General features: G+C 38.8%; 1 protein-coding gene and 1 long non-coding RNA gene across 2 annotated transcripts in view; one reads left to right on the top strand and one right to left on the bottom strand.

Annotated features, from left to right (window-relative positions):
* LOC137617319 (uncharacterized) overlaps nt 1–10,457 on the top strand; it is a 63,506-nt gene extending 53,049 nt beyond the window's left edge. Inside the window, exons 3-4 of the long non-coding RNA XR_011039617.1 lie at nt 6,213–6,345; nt 9,969–10,457. This is a non-coding gene — a long non-coding RNA (uncharacterized lncRNA). The remainder of the gene's footprint in view (nt 1–6,212; nt 6,346–9,968) is intronic.
* A 7,869-nt stretch (nt 10,458–18,326) lies between these two features.
* LOC137617311 (urea transporter 1-like) overlaps nt 18,327–26,638 on the bottom strand; it is a 28,879-nt gene continuing 20,567 nt past the window's right edge. Inside the window, 7 exon segments of the mRNA XM_068347323.1 lie at nt 18,327–18,946; nt 19,249–19,386; nt 19,512–19,696; nt 22,402–22,540; nt 22,542–22,550; nt 23,291–23,528; nt 25,313–25,467. Of these exon segments, the coding sequence (XP_068203424.1) occupies nt 18,923–18,946; nt 19,249–19,386; nt 19,512–19,696; nt 22,402–22,540; nt 22,542–22,550; nt 23,291–23,528; nt 25,313–25,467 (888 nt within the window). The 3' untranslated portion in view covers nt 18,327–18,922.

Here is a 26,638-nt window from a genome sequence, read left to right as displayed (position 1 = left end):
TACTCCAAACAGGAATTTCCTATAAGAGATGAACAGGTACAGGCCATTTTGGCATGCTCTGTTTGGGAATAGAAACTGTTAGGGAATACCTGTATGGTAGGAATTACAGTAACATATCAGTAGATAAAACTGTTAACAGCTGTACTGTTTTAAAAGTTCTTTGTTTAACCTTTGGGATAGAGAAGATAGATTATTGCTTTTGCGATGTTTGCTATTTCTTTTGGAAGCTTTTCAGATTTTTCTCTCGGCATAATCTTTACCTGATAATTTGAGTCAATTAAAACTTGCCAAATAATTATGCACAAGTTCCTGGAGGTTTCTTATCATGATATTTTTCTTGTCTTCTTTTGAGTTCCATCATGTCTTATCATATGCCAAGGTTGTTTTTTTATTATTATTATTATTACTTGCTTAGTTACAACCCTAGTTGGAAAAGCAACATGCTGTAAGCCAAGAGGCTCCAACAGGGAAAATAGTCCTGTGAGGAAAGGAAACTAAGGAAAAATAAAATATTTTAAGAACAGTAACATTAAAATAAATATTTCTTATATAAACTATTAAAATTTAACAAAACAAGAGGAAGAGAAATAAGATAGAAGTGTGCCTGAGTTCCCTCAAGCAAGGGAACTCTAATCCAAGACAGTGGAAGGCCATGGTTCAGAGGCTATGGCACTACCCAAGACTTAGAGAACAATAGTTTAAATTTGGAGTGCCCTTCTCCTAGAAGAGTAGCTTACCATAGCTCAAGTCTCTTAACCCTTACTAAGAGGAAAGTGGCCACTGAACAATTACAGTGCAGTAGTTAACCCCTTGGGTGAAGAAGAATTGTTTGGTAATCTCAGTGTTGTCATGTGTATGAGGAGAGAGGAGAATATGTAAAGAATAGGCCAGACTATTTGGTGTATCTGTAGGCAAGGGGGAAATTAACTGTAATAAGAGAGAAGGATCCAATGTAGTACTGTCTGGCCAGTCAAAGGATCCAATATCTCTCTAGCGGTAGTATCTCAACGGGTGGAGGGTGCCCTAGCCAACCTACTACGTATTAAAGAGTGGGAAGTGTCATCCCAATTTTTTGCTAAAAGCATCAAGGTACGAGTATATGAGCTCATTCTGCATCATGGAGTAATTTCTTCAGTAGTGCAGTGGGGAGTGCCAGGCGCATCCAGCAAACCGCAGTTCATAGCTGCGTTCACCAAACCCCAATTCAGAGCTGCGTTCACCAAACCCCAATTCAGAGCTGCATTCACCAAACCCCAATTCAGAGCTGCATTCACCAAACCCTAATTCAGAGCTGCGTTCACCAAACCCCAATTCAGAGCTGCGTCCGCCATACCGCAATTTAGAGGAGCATTCACCATGCCATAGTTTAGAGGAGCATACCGTGTCCCTCATAGTGCACACCCTCAGTCTTTATGCGCTTTTCCTTTACACAACGCTTGTAGAAGTGGAACATGCCGTATCTCCTAGGGACGCCTTTTCTCATCAAATTGAACTACTGGAGGATGATGAGGTGTTGCAGGTTAGGCACTGTACTGTACTCCAAGATCAATTTCCAAGAGGAGCGGAAACTTTCCAGTACCTCCGCCTATGAACATGGTTGCCCCTCAATTGTGTGCAAAGAAAGAAACGTCTTGAGCCTTTCCCTCTGTTTGCCAGGTATCCTCAAAGATCATTCTGTGAGAAGGACTAGGTCTGTTAGACCTTGTACTCCCACGATTGCGACAGTTTCTGAAGAGCAACTTCCTGATCCTTGTATTTCCACATCATCTAGGAATGAACCATTTAAAGGGGAATATTGTTTTGTCTGAATTTATTTTGACCCTGCCTCAGTTGAAGAGGATGGTAAGCCTCCACTTAACCTGCTAAACAGTATCCTGGTCCTGCATTGTCAAAGGAGTTTCCCTTGCAAGATATTCCTTTATTACCGTCCTTTTTTCCCGTTCCAGTACCGTAGGTTAGGCAGCAATAAAAGGACATCCCAGAAAGATGCAAGAATTGTCACCTTGTGGTCAAGCAGGAAGAATCTTCTGTTCCTCTGCCCAGTTAATGGGCTAGAGTATACCTGACTGACTTTCATTCTCCAATTATGATTGAGGATCCATCTAGCACTACTGCAGATATTGGTTCCTCAGATCGTAAAGTTATAGATCCCGGGTTCTTAGTGATGATTAGGGAGGTTAACAAACTTGGTGAGGCATTTTGAGCATGCACTGTGCATAGATAGGAAGATGTCCATTGAAAGTGTTTACCCGGAACCCCATAGTTCTCGACACAGTCGTGAACTATTCTGGTCCTGACTGGGGAAGGACTATTCGTAAGACTGAACAGTAGTTCTCTGCTCCAAAAAACGCCTTTAAGGCACTGAGATTGTCAAAATTATTTCTCTTGGTGCTTTCTAAGCACAGTAGATTTTATGTTATTGAAGAGGAAACATCCTAATCCGTTGCTTTGGATCCAGATGTGGCACCTTGACCCCATTTGTTAACCCTTTTACCCCCAGGCTATTTGGAACTTTCCAACCCTTAACCCCCAGGGTTTTTTTTTTAAGCACATTTTGCTATATATTTTTTTTAAATTGCTCTAACAGCCTTAATTTTTGTCATAGAGAGGTCAGGTTGGTCTCATTTTTTTTTTTCGAAAATGCCTGAAGTTTCTCAAAAAGTTATCAAAAATATGCAAAAAAATGTAAACAGCAGTTTTTTGCAAGGACGTACCAGTACGTCCATGGGGGTAAAAGGGTTAAGTTGGCTGTTTTGACAGTGGCTGAAATTCTAAATTTGGAACAGCTTCTGTGTCTACCTTGCTGGTATTTTCTTGGTTGGATTGCTTGTTGAGTACCATATCATACTACTGTACATTGTTTCTGGAATCCTTTTGGACACTAAAGCTCGTAAACTGTATGAAGAACTCGTTCAGTCATGGGCTAAGGTACTTGAGTTACTGATTCACTTATGTGCTTTTCTCTATGGGAACTGCATCCTGAAGAGAAGCAATACACTTGTTGATAAGTTAGTGCGTCAGATGGCTTTTACAGACTCAATGGCAGTATCCAACCTTTTCCCCTTCCTACTGAGGTCCTGAGAGAAAGTGAACCAACTTTCCTTCTTTAGGATAGCAGCTTCATCTAACTAGACTTGGCCACAGCCTGCAAAACCTAGGCATTCATCTCCTAAGCAGTAGCCTCTGCAGCATAGACTTCTCTCTGACCCAGACCATCCTCGTTACTGAAGGCAAGATTTGACCCATTCCTTTAGGCAGGGTGGACATCCCAATTGGTGGGGTTGAAGAAGGTGGTGTTCTCATGAACAGGACAATCCCCTCATTCTACTTCTTGTTGGGAGATGTCTAGCAAGTCGATGGATAAGGTGAAGGTTCTATAAGGCTGATCCCTGGGCTGTAGAGGTTCTTTGCTCCGGGTACTTCGTCCCATTTACGAACTGTTGCCCTCTTCTGTCTTGGACTCTGACTAACCCATTGTTGTATTCAAAAGGATCACCAAGGACTTCTATAAGACGAGTTTCGGACTATGCAGGGAAAAATTGCCATCCCCATTGTTGTATTGAAAAGGATCACCAAGGACTTCTATAAGACGAGTTTCGGACTATGCAGGGAAAAATTGCCATCAAAGAAGTCTAGAATGGGCCTCTACACTTCTGTAGCAACTTATTCCTGGAGGAAAAGTTGACGGAAGGCTGGAGAAGTCATGTGACTGGATCGCTTGAACCTGTTCATTTTCTAGACACGGTTCAAGATAAAGATGTCCAGCGGAGTTCAAGAGACAATCAGATGAAACTAATTCCTGCCATCTATAGATTTAAAGGATGCTTACTTTAGGCACCTATCAACTTCTAGAAAGTATCTCCAATTTGCTCTGAGAGAGGAGATTCCAGTTTCAGGTCATTTGCTTTGGCCATTCCACAGCATGGCAAGTCTTCACTCGTTTCTTCACCCTGGAGTATTTATGGGCTCACGCCATGGATACTGGCGGAGTCAAAATTTCAGATTCTCTGCCAGAGGGACTTTATTCTCAATTATTGTCATGTTCTGGGCATCAGAATAAAGGTCGAGAAGTCTGTTCTTGAACCCCAGCATCATCTACGGTACTTAGGTATGGACATAGACACGATCCAAGCCAGAATGTTTCCACCAGTTCAAACAGGTCGCAGCTTTGTTCTTTGACTCCAAATCTCTCGAAGCGCTATAAGGGAAAATCTGGGTCAGTTCTCCTCTTCAGAGAGGTTAGTTTTATTCAGTCTGATGCACCTCTGGTCAGTACAGTGGGCCTTGAACTCACACTGTTGTCAGAAGGCAGTCTCCCCTTCTGCTCTGGTCAAAGTGCTCCCAGATGTCAGATAGGATCTCTACTGGTGGGTTCAAGACAAGAACCTGTTGCGTGGGTTCCCATTGCAGGTCCCTCTGCCAGAATTTCTTTCGTTCCAAGACATGTCACAACAGGGGTTGGGGAGCCCATCTGAGACTGTAGACATAGGAAGTCATGACGTTTCATATTAATTGCCTTGTACTGAAAGTGGCGTATCTTGCTTTACTCCATATCATTGATACCCTACAGGGTCACTCGGTAGTGTGATGAACAACAAAACTGTTGTGCGTGACATCAACAAGCAAAGGGGTTCGGTGCCTCGGATTCTCTGCAAATTAGCTATGAAGATGGATCAGTGGGCATTAGTCTACGCAGTCCACCTCTTGGCTTGTTTCATTCTGGGGTGGCAGAATGTGATAGTTGACAGTCTGAGTTGACTAGGCAAGTTAATTGGCTCAGAGTGGTATTTGAATTCTCTATTGGTGAGGGAACTCCTGACTTTGTGTGGTTCTTTGATTATAGATGTTTGTCACTCACAGGAACAACAAACAAAAGGCGTATTGCTCTCTGGTTCCAGATTCATCATTGCTAATGGAAGATGCATTCCGGCACTCTTGGGAAATATAGACATACAGTATATGGATTTCCCTGTTCAGCTGAAATAGCCTTATGCGGTGTTCTACCCAGATCTTCTAAGTCTACAGTACTCATAGAAGTTCCGAGATAGTTGTCAAATTGGCCAACATTTCTGCACCAGTCACATGCAAAGCGGTTTCACACAACAGTGTCTTGCCTTTCTCTTCATGGTTGAAGGTTATCCAGCATTTCCTCCGAGAGAAGGGATTTTCAAAACAACTTTTTGGATACCTCCATAAATCCCCCATAGCAGTCTAAGAGGCAAAATTGTCTCTTTTATGATTGGTGGGGTAGACAGGACATTGTGCCGCTTGAGGTCACTATCCCCTTGATTGCGGACTTTTTAGCTTAACTGTGAGAGGAGAAACCTATCTCGGTTGCAGCGGTGAAAGGCTATCACTCAGCCTTGATCAAGGTGTTCCAACTGAAAGTAATTGATTTCTTCTCATTGTGAGAATTATCAGCTTTGACTAGAACCTTGATCTTATTCCAAGCCTGAACTCTCAAGTTGGCGCCTTATGAATCTTTAAGGCAGGCCTTAGACATGGATCTTTTTTGCTAGCTTTGTCTTCCCCCAAGAGAGTAAGTGAACTTCACAGTCTCTTGTATGTGGTTTCACACTTCAAGAGGTGGAGGTGACTTGCTCTCCTGCGTACCTGACTTTGTCGCAAAACCAAAGAATCCATCAATTAATGTTTATCGGTTTGACTCGCTCTCCATTTTGTCAATTAGGAAAGTAACTGACAATATTGATGATCTGTTACTCTGTCATGCACAGGCAGTTCGTCTTTTAAAGTGTACACGTCAATATTGTACACACCAGAGCCTGTCGACCTTAGGCAAGCTGTATTTGTTGCCAGACCCTCGATGATTCTTCAGTAGCCGTACCAGCTTGCTCCCCATAATATACTGTATTCCTTTTTAAATGACACCGGTATGTATAGTTAGGAAAAATACAAATTATCTGTAATTGTGATTTTTATGGAGAGCCTATGAAGATCTTACCTATGAAGGATATGTACACCTCTGTTAATCATGGTGAACACTTATAGGATCCTAAAACAGGTGTACATACCCAGTGCATCAAGAGGCTGTGGAGGGATGTTAAGAGTATTGATTTCTATTTTGGAATTATATACATTGCTTTTCTTTTTATATGTTTATCCCTGTAGCAAAATCATATTTAACATCCGGTTTTATATCAAATAATATTTTTCATGATTGAGCATTACACTGATACAATTTAATTCTCCAGCACGATGACTCCAGAATTTCCTGCTTGAAGACACAAAATTTTACTTCCTCCAAACTGTGGGGGGTTGACTTCCAATAGTGGTAGTCCCCCTGAGGCACAGAGAAACCTCAGCCATCAACCTCCCAGACTTAAGGTAAGGAATAATTGAAATGTGTCTAATTGACCAAATTTGTGTTGAAGGTTTTGTAATTCAAAAGCCATTATAAGTTAGGTTAGATGGGAGGTAGGTTGCAGGCTTGGTAACTTAGGTGGGTGTCGGTAGGTTAGGACACGTCACTCTTTTTACCTCATGCTATGCTTTTCTCCTTCGTAAAACCCTGATTTCCCATGAAACACATGACCCATATATTTTTCCTTTGATTTTGGTGGGATTTATATAAATCTTCTATTAGTGCATGATTTATTACACTGATTTTTTGTTTAACCACCCAAAACTCCCAGCTCCCCTCCGAGATCCCCCGCATTATAATTCATTGTATAGGAGGGTGGGGAAAAATATAAGAGACTTTCGTGCATCATGATGATCCGAAATGCATAAAACATATGGTAACCAGGTTGAAAAATAAATGATTTATATAAATGTCCAGTGAGAGCCTGGCCTACTCTTTTATGTAGAGTACCCGATGTTCCTAGGTTCCCTCGTTTCTTTTTAGTCTCCTCGTTGGTTCGTGTGACTTTTTATTGAGAATGTGATTTCATTCTATCAGAGACACATTTTGTTGGGTTGGGGTCCTGGGTAACCAGTAGCCCACAGTCTCAGAGTCTTGGCTACAACAATGGTTCTCATGAGGAAGGCTCCTGCCATCAAGGATTTGGAGATGGCTACTTGCTGGTCATTACGTCTTTACCTTTGTTATTTATAGTCTGTCTCTGTTGCTCCTGGCAACCTTGGTCCTTGGGTCCGCTGGTAACGGAAGGACAGGTTGTCAGTCAGAAGACTTGATTTTATCTCCCTCCATATGGGTTAAGGTCTTTTTTTTTTCATCTAGCTGGGTTAGGGATGTCATTCTAGGTGTTAGGTTAATTGGTCCTAGTATGACATGGTTGGGTGAGGGGATAATTAGGTTAGGTTTAACTTTAATCCTTGTTACACTTTTCAGAGTCATACAAAGGTCGAGCGGTTGTTGCCTCACTACGCTGTGGACGACAATGTCGTCAGTATTCACAAGTGACAGAGTAATGCTGTTATTTGGTGTAGGAACACTGGACTGTTGTCTATACTCTGCAATTTCACCTAACACCAGACCAGCAGACTGATCTGCCACTTACAATATCAGAGTGAATTACCTTGGTGGCAGCTCCTCTGGGAGTCAGGCGGCAGTTTGTTTACTTTCAGTATTATCTACCATGGCTGGCGTTTGTCATAGTCCAAGTTGCGTAACATAGATGATTCGGTCTATCTAGGCACTCATTCCATGGAATGAGTCGCCTACTACCCGTCCCCTCTCATTTTGGGGGACAGCACCTTCTCCTGTGAAGCAACAGGTAGTCTCCTGGTCTGTGCCAGCAACGCAGGCCTGTGTGAAGCTTCCCCCATTTTCACCTGACACTGAAGCATCAAGACAGTTAACCTCACTCAGGTAGACATAGTTGTCAACTATGCTTTTCCCTCCACGTATTATGTCATTCTTAGGAGGGATTTGGTATTCGTTAGTGCCTTTCTGTTTGGCATCTTTGAGAATTTAGTAATGGCTCTATTCCTGGTGACCATTCTGATCCTAACTCTGTGTTTGCACACTCCTCATTGATTACTAGAAAATGTCCATCCTGTGCCCTTTCTCTTGGTAGCAGTGCCTTGATGATTCAGGCAGCAGGTAGTCTACAGCCTGTGTTGGTGACTTGTCCTATAGTCCATTTCTTTTAACGATGAATATTTGCACCGACTCGCAGCGGTGCCCTTTTAGCTCGGAAAAGTTTCCGGATCGCTGATTGGTTGGACAAGATAATTCTAACCAATCAGCGATCCGGAAACTTTTCCGAGCTAAAAGGGCACCGCCGCGAGTCGGTGCAAATATGCATCGCTAAAAGAAATGGACTATAGTTGACATTCCCTGAGTGTGTTCTAACACTGAAATACTTGATTGGTGTAGGTATTCATTCCATGGAAATGAGTCGTCTCCTTCCTATTCCCTTTTCTCTTGGTGTCAATGTAATTCGAGGCCTATTTTGATAACTTTGGGCAACACTGATTCCCTCCCCCTCTATGTTGCCTGACACCTGTCCATTTAGTTGTCCTAGGCACTCATTACAATGGAATGAGTGACCTCCTTCCAGATAGTTGCTTCGGCATTGGCAATGTTGACATTACCTCCCTCTTGCATCGCTTACCATGGATCCAGTGAAACTATTAGGATCTTTTCATAAGGATGGAGAATTGGAGATGCCTCCTGTGCCTATTTTGTCCATCCTTTCGCGATATCAGTTCTTGAGAATTGGCCAATTTTCAATAGCGTCATATTCTTCATCGGTGATTGTTGTTCACAGTGTTGGCCTCTCTTGGTTACTGTTCGAGTCCGGTCGTCTGGCCTACGGGCTTCCTTCCTTCATGGCCGTCTGTATTGGGATGGGTCTACTGGCAAGGAATAGAAGTGTCTTTAGCTCTCTCTCTCCTCAGGTTTGAGACTTTGCTGCCACTACCCTTTTTCTCGGTGCCAGGCTTGAGAATTAAGTACTGTACAGTATTGTCATTAGTCTTCGACTCATTAGGGATCTTTTAGTCTTTTATGGAAGTTCTTCTCTTCCTGTCTTTCTTCTTAATTAAACAGATTCCATATGAGTCGCTTCTTAGTATTACGTTCTCCCTTGTCTTCTTTCAAGAACGATGTCGCCTGTAGTCTTTTGTCTCGAGGTTTTTGTATCGCCTTTCTGGGTTATCATTCTGGCTCTTGGGAGAGGGAGTTAGGCGATAGCTGGGCTACTTGGGTCGCCATGGGAGATCTGTTTGATTTGTATTTGGGTTGCCTCCTGGTATCTTACCCAAGGGATTGTCTTAACCCTTTTACCCCCAAAGGACGTACTGGTACGTTTCACAAAAGCCATCCCTTTACCCCCATGGACGTACCGGTACGTCCTTGCAAAAAAATGCTATACAATTTTTTTTTTTTTCATATTTTTGATAATTTTTTCACAAAATTCAGGCATTTTCCAAGAGAATGAGACCAACCTGACCTCTCTATGACAAAAATTAAGGCCGTTCGAGCAATTTAAAAACAAATATACTGCAAAATGTGCTGGGAAAAAAATAACCCCTTGGAGTTTAAGGGTTGGAAATTTCCAAATGGGGGTAAAAGGGTTAATTGGTTTCTTTTCTGGCAACAAGTTGCAAGTGTCTTTTTTGATGTCAGGTGCACTTTTCATTGTCTTTCTTGCTTGGACTGGAGCGTGTCCTTTCCACTTCAATTGATTTATACCATCCTCACTTTGGAGATAAAATGTAAATCGGTTTTCTTTTAAATCGAAGAAGGAAATGGTCACCTTTTTTATCTTTTCTGTTTGCCGAAGATAATATTCACTCATATTATAATGTACAAGGAAATGAGTAAAATTGAAAATATTTTGCAATAATTTACCTGATAATGGTGTAAAACATGATCTAAATAACCAGAAAAATAAGCAAATACTGTACTCTCTTATGCTTCTCCTGCAGTATCATTTGTTAATTAATCTACTTTCATCCCTTCATCCTTATATAAAGTTGTTTATTGCCATTTTCGTATAAGATCATTATCTTGGATTAATTACTGTCTTTATTTTCAGGTATGTTTGTGGAAAGAGCTGTTGAAAGGTAAGGGAATAATAGATATAGAGAATCGAGTAAGTTCTTTAGTTTTCCACATTTATTCATATGTAGGCTATCTGTTTGTCATTTACATAAGATCTCCTATATACATCAGATTTTTCTCCCCATTATTTGTCTTCATTCTTCCATCTGTCCCATTTTGATTGTAACACTTTTTTTTCAGTATTCTTCATTGGTTTTATTCATATTTCATTGTGAACCTCTATTATTTATTTTTGTCATATGAATGGTGAGAATAGTTGATTTTGTGTGGCGACCAATCATTCTTGGTTATTCCGTTTTGGAATTTTGAAAATAATTTTTCTTGGAACTTTCCCATCAGAAAGGTGGAAATGAACAGTCTGTTCTTTTTGGTTTGTTGTATTTTCACATGCAGGTGTGCTGTTATTGTTGTACTTTGCATTTTTAATGATTGTTGATACGAATTTGTTTACAAATAAATTAGGTATTTTTGCTGGTAGGTGCGCATAGAGATTACTTTTTGATTAAGGGATTTTGACGAAGGAAAAATCTATTTCTGGGGAGAGACCTGTGTCGCCCGGTGAAAAGGTCCTTCTTGTCACTTTTCTGATATAAAATAACTTCCAAATATACCAGAGAAAGTTAAAGCATGGAATGCAGAGGTTACTACCCTCGCCCGAGCACCCCTAAGGGCGTCGTGTATAAAGACAGGGCGGTGTGAAAACCACTATTCACAGGTCGTCTTCCATTTAGAGTATTCCTTCGTCAATATACATGGGGTGAGCCGACACAGCGGTCCTAACCATACCGACCTGAACCATCCCACCGACGCCGACGCCCGACACCAGCGATATTAAGCCTTAGCTAAAATTTTTGAGAGCCATAATTGATTTACGTCAAATTGCACGTAGAAGGGAATAGATTATGAGAGATAAGTAGGCCTACAAGGCTATGTACAGCATTACTCACAGACTTTGATTTATTTTTTACTATCAAATGAATAGGAAGTATACTAATTGGCGTTTTAAAATGGCAACATGAATTATTCACAAACCAAATTCTTTGTTTTGTGCATCTTATTGGATTTTGATAAGATTTGTTATATATATATAGAGAGAGAGAGAGAGAGAGAGAGGAGAGAGAGAGAGAGAGAGAGAGAGAGAGAGAGAGAGAGAGAGAGAGAGAGAGAGACGAGAGAGGAGAAGAGAGGAGAGAGAGAGAGAGGAGAGAGAGAGAGAGAGAAGAGAGAGAGGAGAGAGAGAGAGAGAGAGGAGAGAGAGAGAAGAGAGAGAGAGAGAGAGATGAGGAGAGAGAGAGAGAGAGAGAGGAGAGAGAGAGAGAGAGAGAGAGATGAGAGAGGAGAGAGAGAGAGAGGAGAGAGAGAGAGAGAGAGATGAGAGAGAGAGTGAGAGAGGAGAGAGAGAGAGAGAGAGAGAGAAGAGAGAGAGAGAGAGAGAGAGAGAGATATATATATATTTACTGATGATAGTCCACTGCAGTATAAAGGCCTCAACCATGTTTATCCACTCCTGTCTGTTCATGGTCTTTCTATGCCAGCCTAGACGCGCGAAATTTTCTTAGATCGTCAATCCATCGTCTGAGAAAGATCCATATATACCGGCATTTATTATTGATTAGATGGTTATGAATATACACAAGTCATGAGGCAGTTCCGAAGTGTAATGTTTTGTGACACTATTTTCACTGTACACAGTATATACTGTATTGTGAATAAAGTGTTAGAGTTTATAAAAAACGGGAGAATTATGTTTTTCATCAGAAAATATTATCTGTTATTTTATCATTCTGAGAATATTTCTCTTTTGAAGACTTTTCATAATTCAGATAATTTGTTGCATTCAAATACTCCCAGACTATCATCAAGTTGCTCTTAATGTGAGAATGCCGTGAAGTCGTCACATGACTTCAGCATCGAATATCATTTCCTTGTTGAAGCCTTGTGACAACAAGAGGGCTCTCAAATCGTGAGGAAACTCCTCCCCTCAGTTCGAATCTAAATTTCTTTCTCTTTTTTTATTCCTATTTCTTCATATGACTCTGACCTCCCCCTAGTTTTAACAACTTTCAGCTTGCTGTCCTAACTCTGGTAATATTTCTCTCATCTTTATATATATTTTTTTGTTTTCTTTATATGTTTATATACTATATATTTTTTTTTCTTAAATGAAGTGGATATTTCCTTATTTGTTATTACTGCCTGCTTTCATGAATGAGAGAAGGCCTATTTGTGAGAGTATGGGCTGACTTCAGCCATTCCGAAGATGGCTTGGACCTTTTTTAGTGGAAACTACCTCTCAAGAATTGAGTCATAGGAATCCAGGGGGAGACCCAATTCTTGGGAATTGGACTCAAGGCTTCTGGCTGGAAGCCCATCATTATGGATATGGGGAGGATGATTTGATGTTTTTATGGGCTCAGTCCTAACAGGAGGGTTTAGCTACACCTGTGCCTCTGTATCTAGTTTTGGCGCTACTCCTACTGGTAGGGTATGAAGTGGACCATCTGGGAAGTATGCTCTCACTGGGCCAATGATGATGGAGAATGTAAATGTCCTTTCCAGTGTATCATACTTTCTTAATTTTTCTCAAGCAGGATAAACAAACAAGCAACCATACAGAAAACCACTCAACAAACAATCAAACGCAAATATGGACATTACGAATAATGACCACCCCAATCCCTGTATATGCTAAAAAACCCCACGGCATCGTTGACGACCTCTGCAATGTTGGTAATGAATGTCATCCTGACTCTTGTTGCCCTAGTTATATCTTCCTTTGGTGATGGTTTAAAGACCCAAAAAGATCACGCTCTGGATACCCATACCTCCAGTGTTTATACACTGGATCTCATTTATTCCATCTTCCCTACGATGCCAGGGGAATAAGATATCTGGCAGTAAAAATAAAAAATTTAGGAGTTTTGTATTGTGCAAGAATTGCTCGCATTATCAATTATAAATACTTATTGAATCTATACAAATGTTTTGGAAAGATGTGAGAATGAAGTTAGAGCTCTCAAAAGGTAAGAAAGATTTTGAAGCTTACATGACTTAAAATGATTTCTCCAAAGTTAAGATTGTTGTCTCAGGTGTTAAGGATAGAAAAGTATCTAATCTCTCCGGTCATGAAAAATCCACAGCATCTAAAATATGATTGATTCTGAGTTTGATTATATTCCTGAATGCACGAACTTGGTATGATAAAAGTTCAGGAAATGTCTCTTAGAATCATACTTGAATGGTGAACCAATTTGTTACATCATATCATACAAGGAAGAGTGCCTAGAAAAAGAAAAGTCGGGAAGATTCCCCAAGGTGACCTAAAACGATATGGTCTAGGGTTGCTAATTAAGGCTGGCAATATAATCCCAAGCACTTTTACTTGACCCTTTTACCCCCAAAGGACATACTGGTACGTATCACAAAAACTCATCCTTTACCCCCATGGACGTACCGGTACATCCTTGCAAAAAAAGGCTATAAAAATTTTTTTTTCATATTTTTGAAAATTTTTTGAGAAATTCAGGCATTTTCCAAGAGAATGAGACCAACCTGACCTCTCTATGACAAAAATTAAGGCTGTTAGAGCAACTTAAAAAATATACTGCAAAATGTGCTGGGGAAAAAAAATAACCCCTTGGGGGTTAAGGGTTGAAAATTTCCAAAGAGCCTGGTGGTAAAAAGGGTTAATAATTTGGCACTATGTTCTTCAGATATCAAAAAGGCATTTCCTCACCAAAATTATAACCATGCTAAAGGAGTTATTTATAGTAGAGACCCTTTATGAGTTTTCAGAATAGGATATACTTAACAGGTACCCTTCAACTATTTTCAAAGGTGGAAAACTACTGAAGGGTAGCAACAAAGCTACTATTCATTTTTTCATCTTTTTGTTCTGACAACATAAATCACCAAACTTGAACATTTCCGCAAAGAAATCTCATCAGTGACCAGTGCAGTGTTATAATTGTTATGATTATAGCCATGTCATTGTCAATGCACCAATGGGGAAAAGATGTTTTAACTACTAATTCCAATGACCTCTACAGAATGCAAAGCAGCTAAATTCTTTCTTCATTGTAAGGGAGCTCATTCTACAAACTCAAAACATTATCCCAAATACAAGCTGGGACAAGCCATAATTCAAACTGCCAGTGTTGAAACATATTACTTATGGCTCGGCGCCAGGAAAAAAATCCTTCAAGTAACAGTTTGGTTCAGTATCCCAATCCATCGGATTCAGCAAATAACTCTAGAATTGCTTATTCTTCACATGAAGCTAAGTTTCAGAATCCTGAAAACTTCATTACCGTCAAGGTCTTAAAAATTAAAAAATTTAGAGAATTATATTCATACAACCTCTACCAGGTGAAAATACAAAGCCTGCCAATTTATAACCGTGCTCTTTCACTGTTACCGATGTAACTAAATAATTGTCTAAAGATATGCATTGTAATACATTAACTAATGACAATAACAACTCTACCCAAAAATTATCAAATCATGCAAAAATTCCCAACTAATGTACAGAACAGATTTGACATACTAGCAAGTGATGAGACCACCAAAAGCATAAGTTCTTTCTGAAGTGTAGATGATCGAACTTGAACCATCAAAATAAAAAGTGTATGTTGAAAAAACATGGATTAGAAAGTACAAATCCAAAATAGAAAATACTGTACATACATACATATACCAAGGCACTTCCCCCAATTTTGGGGGGTAGCCGACATCAACAAAGAAACAAAAACAAAAAGGGGACCTCTAATCTCTACGTTCCTCCCAGCCTAACAAGGGACTCAACCGAGTTCAGCTGGTACCTGCTAGGGTGTCACAGCCCACCCTCCCACATTATCCACCACAGATGAAGCTTCATACTGCTGAATCCCCTACTGCTGCTACCTCCGCGGTCATCTAAGGCACCGGAGGAAGCAGCAGGGCCTACAAAAAAGCAAATAATGAAAGGAGGCCCCTCAAGTGCCAATCTACAGGAATGCTTTTATAAATCTACAGCCATCTCTACCTGAGCCTAACTTCACATACTAATCAAGCTATCAAGCCTGTGGGTTGGGGTCCATACGATTCCACGTGATTCTCAGGTAGCCGAGGGAAATCTAATCAGTAATACATTCCTCGAAGGAATTAATCCATCTCTGGAAATTTGAGGAACCTATTTCATGGCAGAAACATACATAGTTACGGCCCTTCCCTTTGATGAAGGAGTTATCTAATTGGAAGACAGCCTGTGAATAGTGTTTATTCACATGCCCCTGATGTATACACGACACTCACGAGGTGCTCGCGCGAGGTTAGTAACCTCTGCATTCCATGCTTTTTATTTTTCTCTGGTATATTTGGAAAATTTATATCAGAAAAAGTAGAATGAAGGACTTTTTCACCGGCCGTCATAGGTCTCTCCCCAGAAATAGATTTTTCCTTCGTCAAAATCCCTTTTGGGGTTCTTACTATTAACTTCCAATCCTAAAAGTCCCTTACTTTAAATGTCTCTGATGCAATAACTTTAGTTACTTTTTGATAACCAGAAAGCCATTTAGTCATGTAACAGTTATTCATTAGTTGCCGCGTGTTGTATTAGGTAAGGATTTATGCCTCTCTTCCATAATTGAAGTGTCCTGTTGGTTCATATTATTATTATTATTATTACTATCCAAGCTACAACCCTAATTGGAAAAGCAAGATGCTATACAGCCCAGGGGCTCCAATAGGGAAAAATAGCCCAGTGAGGAAAGGAAATAAGGAAATAAATAATTGAAGAGAAGAAATTAACAATAAATCATTCTAAAAAAAAGTAATGTCAAAAGAGATATGTCATTATATAAACTATTAACAACGTCAAAAACAAATATGTCATATATAAACTATAAAGACTCCTGTCACTATACAGTACATTTCTACCTGGTAAGGGTTTTCACAGTTCGTAATCCGGTTTCTTGTGTATATTAATGGTAAAAAAAAAGGTGGAAATGAAAATTTATACCATTTTAAGACATTAGGACTTTTATTATTTTATTAAAAAATTTTATACATATCACAAATGGTTGGATTAAGGACTAATGTGTTTTCGAGCAAACCTTTTCATATGTTCGCTGTAGCTTTAAAATATATAAACTAAACAGAATTAAATGACACTAGACATAGAGCATAATCAGGAGTCAATTTGTGGATTCGATAAAACAATATATGGGGCGTATGATGAATGTAGGTAAAACCTTCAGGAAACAGCCACTTGAGAGTATCACCTGGCAAAAACCTTCAGGAAACAGCCACTTGAGAGTATCACCTGGCATTTTGTATCATTCTAAGAATATTTAAGGTCCACCAAGTGATGATCCCTTTTGTGCAAGCAGTCCAAATATAGAGTTTCAATAGTTATATAGTGGAATTGTTTATATCTAATCCATGCAAAACTGTACTATAGTTTATCATGAATTGTGCACTTTAGGAAGTTATTTGTTTCTGTTAGGCATTATATTTGCTACAAAAGTATACAAATAGGCTTTATTAAAAAAGTTATACATGGCTTTTATGATTTGTGATATATATTTAACATATACCACAACCATTTTTAAAGCCATTTGAATTTTGTTTTCCATATTTTAACATTTTTGTACAGAAGAATAGGTCCGATTATGAACTGTAAATATATCTATTACAAATATGGGTAATGGCACGATGAATTCATACAAGCTAATGAGTTGCCTTTGCTATTGAAGAGATTGATGCTTATAGTGTACCAAAACTTGCCAAGCAAGTTGGTGCTCCTTCTATCTTGATCGCCATCATCATCATCCACCGTTTTTATTTCATTTCTTTCCTTAAGCAGCTAAACAGGAAATGAGTTCTTTGCACTTTCTTCTATCCTATACTCTTCACATGGACAGTATTTTCACCAGGAATAAATTTTCCATCCATCGCATTTTTCTTACGATCGTGGCGAGATGTAGTTGCAGATGTTACCAGATGTCTATTGTCTCTTATGTAGCACAATCAATCTGCCATCAAAATGTTGAAGCATTAGCACTAAAAAAGGGATTTTGACGAAGGAAAAATCTATTTCTGGGGAGAGACCTGTGACGCCCAGTGAAAAGGTCCTTCTTTACACTTTTCTGATATAAATCTTCCAAATATACCAGAGAAAGATAAAAGCATGGAATGCAGAGGTTACTACCCTCGTGCGAGCACCTTGTACGTGTTGTGTATACAGCAGGGGCGTGTGAAAACCACTATTCACAGGCTGTCTTCCATTTAGATAATTCCTTCATCAAAGGGAAGGGCCGTTGGAAACTTTTAAAGAGATCTATTGCTCATTGGTTGTAACCATATTGTCAGTATTATTGCATCATAGTCTATGTTTTTGCCATCAAGTTTGATTAAACTTGAAACTATTTGAGAATATAGTTGACGTTAGGAGGACTCTCCATATTTATTAATATCTGCTTGATCTTAGGCTTTCTTACTTTGATAATTTAACTGTTTTTCCAACTCTAAACCTTTATGTCTTCATCATGCTCACAGTACCATCAATATTACATTGGTATTAACTAGGCTATGCCATGTCATCTCTTGAGAAGTGGAAGATCTTTGTATCTTTACTGGTTTTATTGTACATCGAGATTAAGGTTTGTTCATCATTGTTTGCTGTTGATATTTCGAGACAACTAAAATACTTTATTTTGAATCCACTGTTAAAATAACCTTCAAATTATTATCAGGCGTCTTTAAAGACTGTCTGTGACTAAAAACTTTAGCCATAGATGGCTTGCATTTTTTGGTTTTTTTTTTTAATCCTATTTTAATTTTTTGTGTATATAGACTTATATTATGAGTCTTATAATTTTATAGATATTCTGGTTTTAAGAGTACCGTATATATTCTATCTCAATGAAATGTTTATGGTGTTCAATAGTTGGGTCGGAATGTCGTCTCGTCTCGCGGAATTTTATTTTTACTTGCATTCTCCGGATAGCAAGGTTGGTAGCGTCGCGGATTTCTATTATAGGGGTCCCGAGTTCGGTCCCCGCCAGGGACGCGAATACCGTGAGACCTTCTACCGGGGGGTACTCCCAGGGTGGCGCCTGGGGGGGAGGTTAGAGGGGACTAGTGGTAAGTCCCTGCTGGCTAATGGTCGCCCGAGGAGGACGATGTAAAATCGTCTCTGTGGAGACCTAAAAACCCGCAACTTCAACTTTTTTACTTGGGAAATCGGACTCATGATATAGATTTTTGACATTTTTATCTGAGGTTGATGCTCTTGTTGTTTTTTTTTTCGGCTTTGGGGGGTATTAATTGATATTTTTAATTAAAAAGATTGATAGTAATGTGTGATAACTTATGGAATAGTAAAAGTTCACTGTGGTTGTATTGAAAACTTAAGCATACAATAATTGGTGTATGGATGGATGTATTGTGTGTGAGTGTATGTATAATTTAACTGATGTAAAGTTAACTCGATAATTGATTTTAAATGTTGTAAAGGTAACTCCATAATAATTGGTTAACCTTTAGTGTTTATATTTCTGACTTCTACAATTTTTAGTAAAATTTTCTTTACTAATATCTTGAAGGTTTTTAAAAAAGACTAATTTTTTTCTGCTTTCCTGTATAACGTTTGGCCACTTGAGATAAAAGCGTATTAAGTTTGCAGCGTTCTAATAGTTGAGGATTCACGCATTAATCCAATAGTACGATTGGCGATAAACTATATTTTTAACTCTTAGTCAGCAAGTCAGAATTAAGAATACTGACGATTCTTGCCGAAATTACGAAGTGGAAATAACATCTTGATGAGGACTTTTAAAACTGCTTTGTGGTTATTTTTCTTTGACAAAAGTTATCACTCAAGATGTCTTACCGTTTTATTTGTTATCATCATATCGGAATACTAATGGTTTTTGATGACGGATCGAACTAATCATTGACTTCCTCAGATTTCTGTAAAACAAAGAACTCCAATTATTTCTTCAAAGCATGTTATTGAAATAAGTATATAACTTGAAAAATGAAAAACATTGCAATTATTTTGTGGCTAATTGTTCATAATTACCATATTACATCAGGTCACTTTATGAGATACAATATAAATTTATATTAGAATTTGAAATTGGGGCAGTTTCTTCAATGGACCTCAGTGCAACGCTGATACTGTTATAATCTTGGCTGTGTTGAAGAATTTAGAAAATAATGACTGTTTATTGTTTTACTCGGTTGACAAGGAAAGTAGGGTAAAGCGTTACCTCGAGCGAGAGAGCCAGGTGATGCTCTGGGTATGTTGGGTTCGCAACTCTTTGGCTTCCCATCCCTGCACTTGTCGTCAGAGCCAGGAACAGTAGGGAACTCAGACAGAAAGGGTAGGTGAAGACTGGCAGGTTATTCTGTATATTTGTAGAGAAAGCGAGAGAAAATGAAATATCAGGAGACTATGATGATAACATATTGGAAAATTGTATAGTATATGGCTTCAATAGTTTCAGTAAAATTATTACAGATTACAACCTACCGCTGAGAATACAGGCACAATCGCTGCCTGAAGACAAGATGTAAAGATGGCGTTGATGGCTGCCATGGCTATCATCTTTGGATGTGGTACCATAAAGAAAGTTATACAGGCGGCTGATAAGAAACCGTTATAGCCCCAGACGCCAGCATACACCAGCGTGTAAGGGGCCGATGAAACTGCTAAAGCTGGAAATAAAACACATCTACTATGAGAAACTCCCTTCCTCTCTCTCTCTCTCTCTCTCTCTCTCTCTCTCTCTCTCCTCTCTCTCTCTCTTCATTCATCTATTCTTTGTCTTTGAAGGGCTTTCATTACTGCTGAAGTTTTGACAGAATCAAAAGCTTTTTCATAGTCTATAAATGCCAGACATAGTGGTTTGTCATACTTTGTTGATTTTCTTATTAGCTGGTTAATACCTGCTTTTAAAGCCTGCCTACTCTCTATGTTGGTTAAAGGCTAGCTGTCTTTCTATTCAGGCTAATGTGATCTTTTTAAATCTTTTATATATTACTGAGAGAAACTTATAGGGCAGTAATTTGTCAGGTCTTTTGTGTCTCCCTTTTTCTGAATTTTCCATGCTGTAGGTATTTAGCATTCTTGCAGGCATTTTGTGTAAAGTTCAGTGAGGTTTGCTACTATGAAATCTCCTCCATCTATTATTAAATCAATATATGGGTTATATATCGTCCTCCACTCATTCAAGAGGGGCGTCAAAGGGGTTACCCTTGAAGTTTTCAAGAAGTATTATTTTTGGTGAGATTGCTAGCTCCCCGTGTTTATCCGTGGATGTTCAAGGTGCCAATCTACTGATTGGTTTTCGTTTTGGTGGTCGCATTTCCAAGCGCTGGCTAGAACTAAGGCCGCTTAACTTCTCTCAATGACTAGTGGCACCAGTAAGTAAATATTGTACTAAGTATATTTAACAAAAACTTTTATGCTTAAATAGAGGCATTCATGTTGAAGACTTTAGATCTTCTACTGTACCATTATTAGAGTAAGGTTTTGTGATGCAATGTCTAAAACATTCTTTGGATATTTATATTTTAGATAAAGTTAACAAAACTGATAATTTCCTTTTACCCAGTTAAGGTAATTAATTCCACCAACGAGGTTGGGAAGAGGTTATGATTTTGCCCCTGTTTGTCGGTTTATCAGTTTTTTTTTTGTGTGAACATCTTCCTGGACACAATTTTACTCAGAGTGGTGAAAATTTCAGGGATTAATTGTTTTGTTGAGAAGTGATAGTGATTCAATTTTGAAAGTCTTAGGTTAAAGGTCAAGGTAGAGCAAAAGATCAGGCGAATTAACTCGTAACCTTAACCCCAAGTTTGCACATGGTTGTCACACAGATTTCAATTATGCCGACAGTCTAAATTTATTCTGGGAATAACTCGCTGGTTTTGAGAAATAAGCTGCCATGGTGGAGGTCTGTATTCTCGGGGGGCTTCTCTAGTTTATGACTAATTTTACTCTCTGGTGAACTTCCACTCATAATCATATTTTATCACACCACTTGTGTATCCAATGAATGGCTGTGTCATTTGCTTCCTCTAGATCTACATCAGAACATGCAGGACCCAGTGGGGCAGCAGAGGATGTGCGTCGATGGTGTTGGCTGATTCACCACAGGGGCAATCAACATTAGTGACTTTTGATCTTGCTTTATTTAAGGTGGTTCACTAGGGTCATTGGCTGAATTACTGTACAGTCACTCTCCCTCCATTTCATCACTCTGTAGGCAGCATGGTTTAGGGATGTTCAGGACCCTCCACAACCGTGAAGCTTTTCCTTGATTTTAGTCGCCGTCATGTTGCCCGATGTGCATTTTAAGTGGATGCCTTGGATCATTCATCTGTTTGACCCTTTCATTTTAGGTATTAGTATCTCTTCAAATTTGAGGTGGCGTGATATACGATAATGTCACGCCTCTACTTCATAGTGCTTTGATTCAATTTTACCGTAAACTATGAAATTCTTGGCAATCATTTTATCGTTAAAAGATTAGTGAGGCTGCAGTTCAACTTTGCCACAATTTATCTCACATGCCCTCAATTGTTTGTCAACATATAAAATCTTTATTTGCAGCTCAACTTTGCCACAACATTTCTGACATGCCCTCAGTTGTTTGTCAACATATAAAGTCTTTATTTGCAGTTAAAGTTTTCCACAACTTTTCTGACATGCCCTCAATTGTTTGTCAACAAATCTTTATTTGCAGTTCAACTTTGCCACAACGTTTCTGACATTCCTAAAATAGTTTGTCAACATATAGTTTTTATTAGCAGTTCAACTTTACCACAACTTTTTTTACATGCCCTTAATAGTTTTTGAACATATAAAATCTCTATTTGTAATTTTCATATGTATTTTGCTTATGGTTACTCTTCCCACAGTTTTCAAATACTGTATTTTTTTTTTCTTGTCATGAGAATATGCGCCTAGTAAGAACTACAGAAGTGGAATTAATTTTGAGGTCCTGACGTAGATTTGCTTTCACGTGTGCGAAGGTCTTAGGTTGCATCCACATCCATTGACTTTTGAGGTACATCAATCCAATTTTCAATTTTCATAGGAAAAATTTAAGTACATTTGCACTAGATCAAAAGATTTATTAATGTTAAATTATTTGTGTATATCAAGCTATGATCCATATACTTAGCAAGGCCGACTGCTGTATATTTGAATGTTCGTATGTAAAGTAAATATAAAAATGAAGAAAAACATTAAGTAAATAAGGTAAATTAGCTAATACTTTCATACTTAAAAAAAAGTAACAAAACATAAAAATAAGAAATTGGGAAACTTGAAAGTATATGCTCGTTCTTAATGCTGCCAGGCAACGCGAGATCATGCAGTAACTGGCTTACAGTCGGGATACCCATTGACTTACCTGTAAAAGTTGCAAGGAGACCACCTAGGTATGAGGCTGCAGCAATCATTGGAGAGCAGAGCACCAATCCGATTAGAATCAAAATGGAACATGCAATGCTCTCAACTGCATAGACTTGTCCCACTGTAAGAAGTGTTCCAAAGCCAAACCTGTGAAGGTAGTACAGTAATCTGTAATTTTCTTCTGAATTAGGTACACTTTGTTGTTAGTAAATGTTGTTATAGGTAAACATCCCAGTATTAATGGGTGTAGAAGTATCTCCTGTACTGCTAGTGGGGTATATTAGGACCATTTACATAAAAGAGGATTTCACATCCCTCCAATTGACTAACTGTATTGGTTTGCCACATGAACTCACTTCTGGTATGTCAGCAATGTGTTCCCTGGCATCATTCCCAGCTTCTTCGTTTGGTATTTGAACGTCTTTACAAAGAAATGTACCGAATTGACAAAATATTGGAGTTCTTGTTGAAATGAACTAGTTGGATGCCAAAGTTCGGAAAGTATCGATTTCCTGCGTTTTTCCTTAATAGTTTCATTATATGATTAAGTTTATGTTGAGTTTTGCAAACATGGTTGATTTGATTGAAATTGGCTATGTAGTATATAAGGTTATATAGGAGTTGAAACCTTGGAACTTATTCTCTGGCTTATAACAGACATTTTGTTCGTTAAATAAATCGGTGAATTATTAATCAAGTAGAGAAGTGTGGGGCAGAACAAGCCTCTTCTGGGATAAGAAAGGTGCAAATTTAGAAAAGCCTCCTTTTTCAAGTGGAAAAGGCTTAAAAATACACAGTATGTACTTTTAAATGCCATTTGTTTATGTCCGTATACACACTCAAAGGGTATATATTCATACTAAATAGAGTTGTAGAATATAACTCACCTGATCCCACTGGATATTCGAAGATTCGACGTGAAGGTCATCGAGCGACGTAACGTTTACTCCTTGCGTAACGTTGATTTCATCATTAGCAGCAGTATCTGCGCCTTGGAGCGGTTCTGCGTAACCTTTAGCTCTTAAGCATATGAATATGATGGAAGTAGAAATGTTGAATGGAAGCGTATAACCAGGAAGATTGTGTTTGCTCAGTAGCACCCCTAAGCCGATGCTTACACATACACTGGTAAAATTAAAGAAATGAATGTTGTAAAGTGATGTTAAAAGCTTTGAGGTTTATCATTTTGCAATGTTAATTAGTTTAAGGATATGTGACTTTATGGATTAATGTGCATATTTACATTATTAAAGAAACTTTTGACCCTGAAATGGTATTTAAATGGAAAATACTATCAGTACATCAGCGTATTAAATGGTTAAAGATATTTCCATGCCCTCCTATTCACTTACTGTATATGCAGTACATAAGTTTAAAAAACTAACATTTATTTTTATCCAAGGTTAATAATTGTGTTATTATCATCTAAAAAATTAAGGGATTTTGACGAAGGAAAAATCTATTTCTGGGAAGAGGCCTGTGACGCTCGGTGAAAAGGGTCCTTCTTTACACTTTTCTAATATAAATCTTCCAAATATACTAGAGAAAGATAAAAGCATGGAATGCAGAGGTTACTACCCTCGCGCGATCACCTTGTGGGTGTCGTGTATAATTTATATTAGAAAAGTGTAAAGAAGGACCCTTTTCACCGGCCGTCACAGGCCGCCCCAGAAATGCCAATAAGTTAAAGATGCCAGCCTTTGATTCAGTGATTCCTTATGGTAATTTATACCTCATTCTCTGACGCAAACATTGATTTGATACAATATGGGATCGTTTATTCAAGTATAATATAAGGGAGAGATTTGATAATGCGAAAAACTTGGATCACTTATTCTTAAGACTAAGGATAAGGTTAAAAGTCTTCTCTTGTTCCTAGAATCATTTCAAAATGAAAACAGAAGGATGATATCACTAGCTTTTTTTCTGTCCATCCTCGTCAAAGGAGGCATCGCTGCTTAAATCCTGCTATTATTATTATCGGGGATTCTGGAGCTCCATTTTATGAATGTACGAGGTTATAATTGTTAATTCCTCTGTGCTTGTAATTTTTTTATTTTTTTATTTTTCCAAATGAGCAATTTCATGTCTTATATTAAGGAAATGACTCCTTTTAGCGAGGCAGATTTGCACTGACTCGCAACGGTGCCCTTTTAGCTTGGAAAAGTTTCCTGATCACTGATTGGTTAGAATTATCTTGTCAAACCAATCAGCGATCAGGAAACTTTTCCGAGATAGAAGGGCACCGCTGCGAGTCGGTGCAAATATGCTTCGCTAAAAGAAATTGATTGTAGTTGGGGCGTACTTTTTTTTCAGAATTGCTATACACACACACACACACATATTTCTCTATAGCAATTGTTTACAAAAGCCGAATTCAACTTGAACTATAGTCAATTTCTTTTAGCGATGCATATTTGCACCGACTCGCAGCGGTGCCCTTTTAGCTCGGAAAAGTTTCCTGATCGCTGATTGGTTGGACGAGATAATTCTAACCAATCAGCGATCAGGAAACTTTTCCGAGCTAAAAGGGCACCGCTGCGAGTCGGTGCAAATATGCCTCGCTAACAGAAATTGACTATAGGTGGGGCGTACTTTTTTTCAGAATTGCTATACACACACACATACACCTTTCTCTAAAGCAATTGTTTACAAAAGCTGAATTCAACCTAATGACTTGAACTATAGTCAATTTCTTTTAGCGATGCAGATTTGCACCGACTCGCAGCGGTGCCCTTTTAGCTCGGAAAAGTTTCCTGATCGCTGATTGGTTGGACGAGATAATTCTAACCTATCAGCGATCAGGAAACTTTTCCGAGCTAAAACGGCACCGCTGCGAGTCGGTGCAAATCTGCCTCGATAAAAGAAATGGACTATAGACACTCACGAGTATCATAACTGAATTATACCTGAAAACGGTGGTCATCATCATGTAGAACCAAATGTCACCGTTGAACGGCTTGGTGAAGAAAAGTGGATACAAGGACGCCGTTACGGTGCCCACCAAGACTGGACTGAAGTTGGTCAGGCCTGCTCTGATGGCACCATCGTCTTGGTGAGTAAACTGTAGGGGAAAATGGACTTGGTGTTTACTTGTGTTTAGTGGTCGTTGTACAGGTGGTGTGAGATTTTATTCATAATAACAAAAGTTTTAGTTTTCATATTCTCTCTCTCTCTCTCTCTCTCTCTCTCTCTCTCTCTCTCTCTCTCTCTCTCTCTCTCTCTCTCTCTCTCCACCATGGTGTGAGATTATATTCATAATTAATGACAATATTTTGAAGATCATATTTCTCTCTCTCTCTCTCTCTCTCTCTCTCTCTCTCTCTCTCTCCACAGTGGTGTGAGATTATATTAATAATGACAATATTTCGAAGATTCTCTCTCTCTCTCTCTCTCTCTCTCTCTCTCTCTCTCTCTCTCTCTCTCTCTTGTGGTGTGAGATTATATTCTAATGACAATCTCTCTCTCTCTCTCTCTCTCTCTCTCTCTCTCTCTCTCTCTCTCTCTCCACAGTGGTGTGAGATTATATTAATAATGACAATATTTCGAAGATTCTCTCTCTCTCTCTCTCTCTCTCTCTCTCTCTCTCTCTCTCTCTCTCTCTCTCTCTCTCTTGTGGTGTGAGATTATATTCATAATTAATGACAATATCTCTCTCTCTCTCTCTCTCTCTCTCTCTCTCTCTCTCTGTGGTGTGAGATTATATTCATAATTAATGACAATATCTCTCTCTCTCTCTCTCTCTCTCTCTCTCTCTCTCTCTCTCTCTCTCCACAGTGGTGTGAGATTATATTAATAATGACAATATTTCGAAGATTCTCTCTCTCTCTCTCTCTCTCTCTCTCTCTCTCTCTCTCTCTCTCTTGTGGTGTGAGATTATATTCATAATTAATGACAATATCTCTCTCTCTCTCTCTCTCTCTCTCTCTCTCTCTTGTGGTGTGAGATTATATTCATAATTAATGACAATATCTCTCTCTCTCTCTCTCTCTCTCTCTCTCTCTCTCTCTCTCTCTCTCTCTTGTGGTGTGAGATTATATTCATAATTAATGACAATATCTCTCTCTCTCTCTCTCTCTCTCTCTCTCTCTCTCTCTCTCCACAGTGGTGTGAGATTATATTAATAATGACAATATTTCGAAGATTCTCTCTCTCTCTCTCTCTCTCTCTCTCTCTCTCTCTCTCTCTCTCTGTGTTTTTGGAAGTCTTCATCCAAAGGGAAAAAATTTCACGGC

The sequence above is a fragment of the Palaemon carinicauda genome, chromosome 2 (assembly GCF_036898095.1).
Source record: "Palaemon carinicauda isolate YSFRI2023 chromosome 2, ASM3689809v2, whole genome shotgun sequence".
Taxonomy (NCBI): domain Eukaryota; kingdom Metazoa; phylum Arthropoda; class Malacostraca; order Decapoda; family Palaemonidae; genus Palaemon; species Palaemon carinicauda.
The sequence above is the reverse complement of the archived record's forward strand: the minus strand, read 5'-3'. Positions and strand labels throughout refer to the sequence as shown.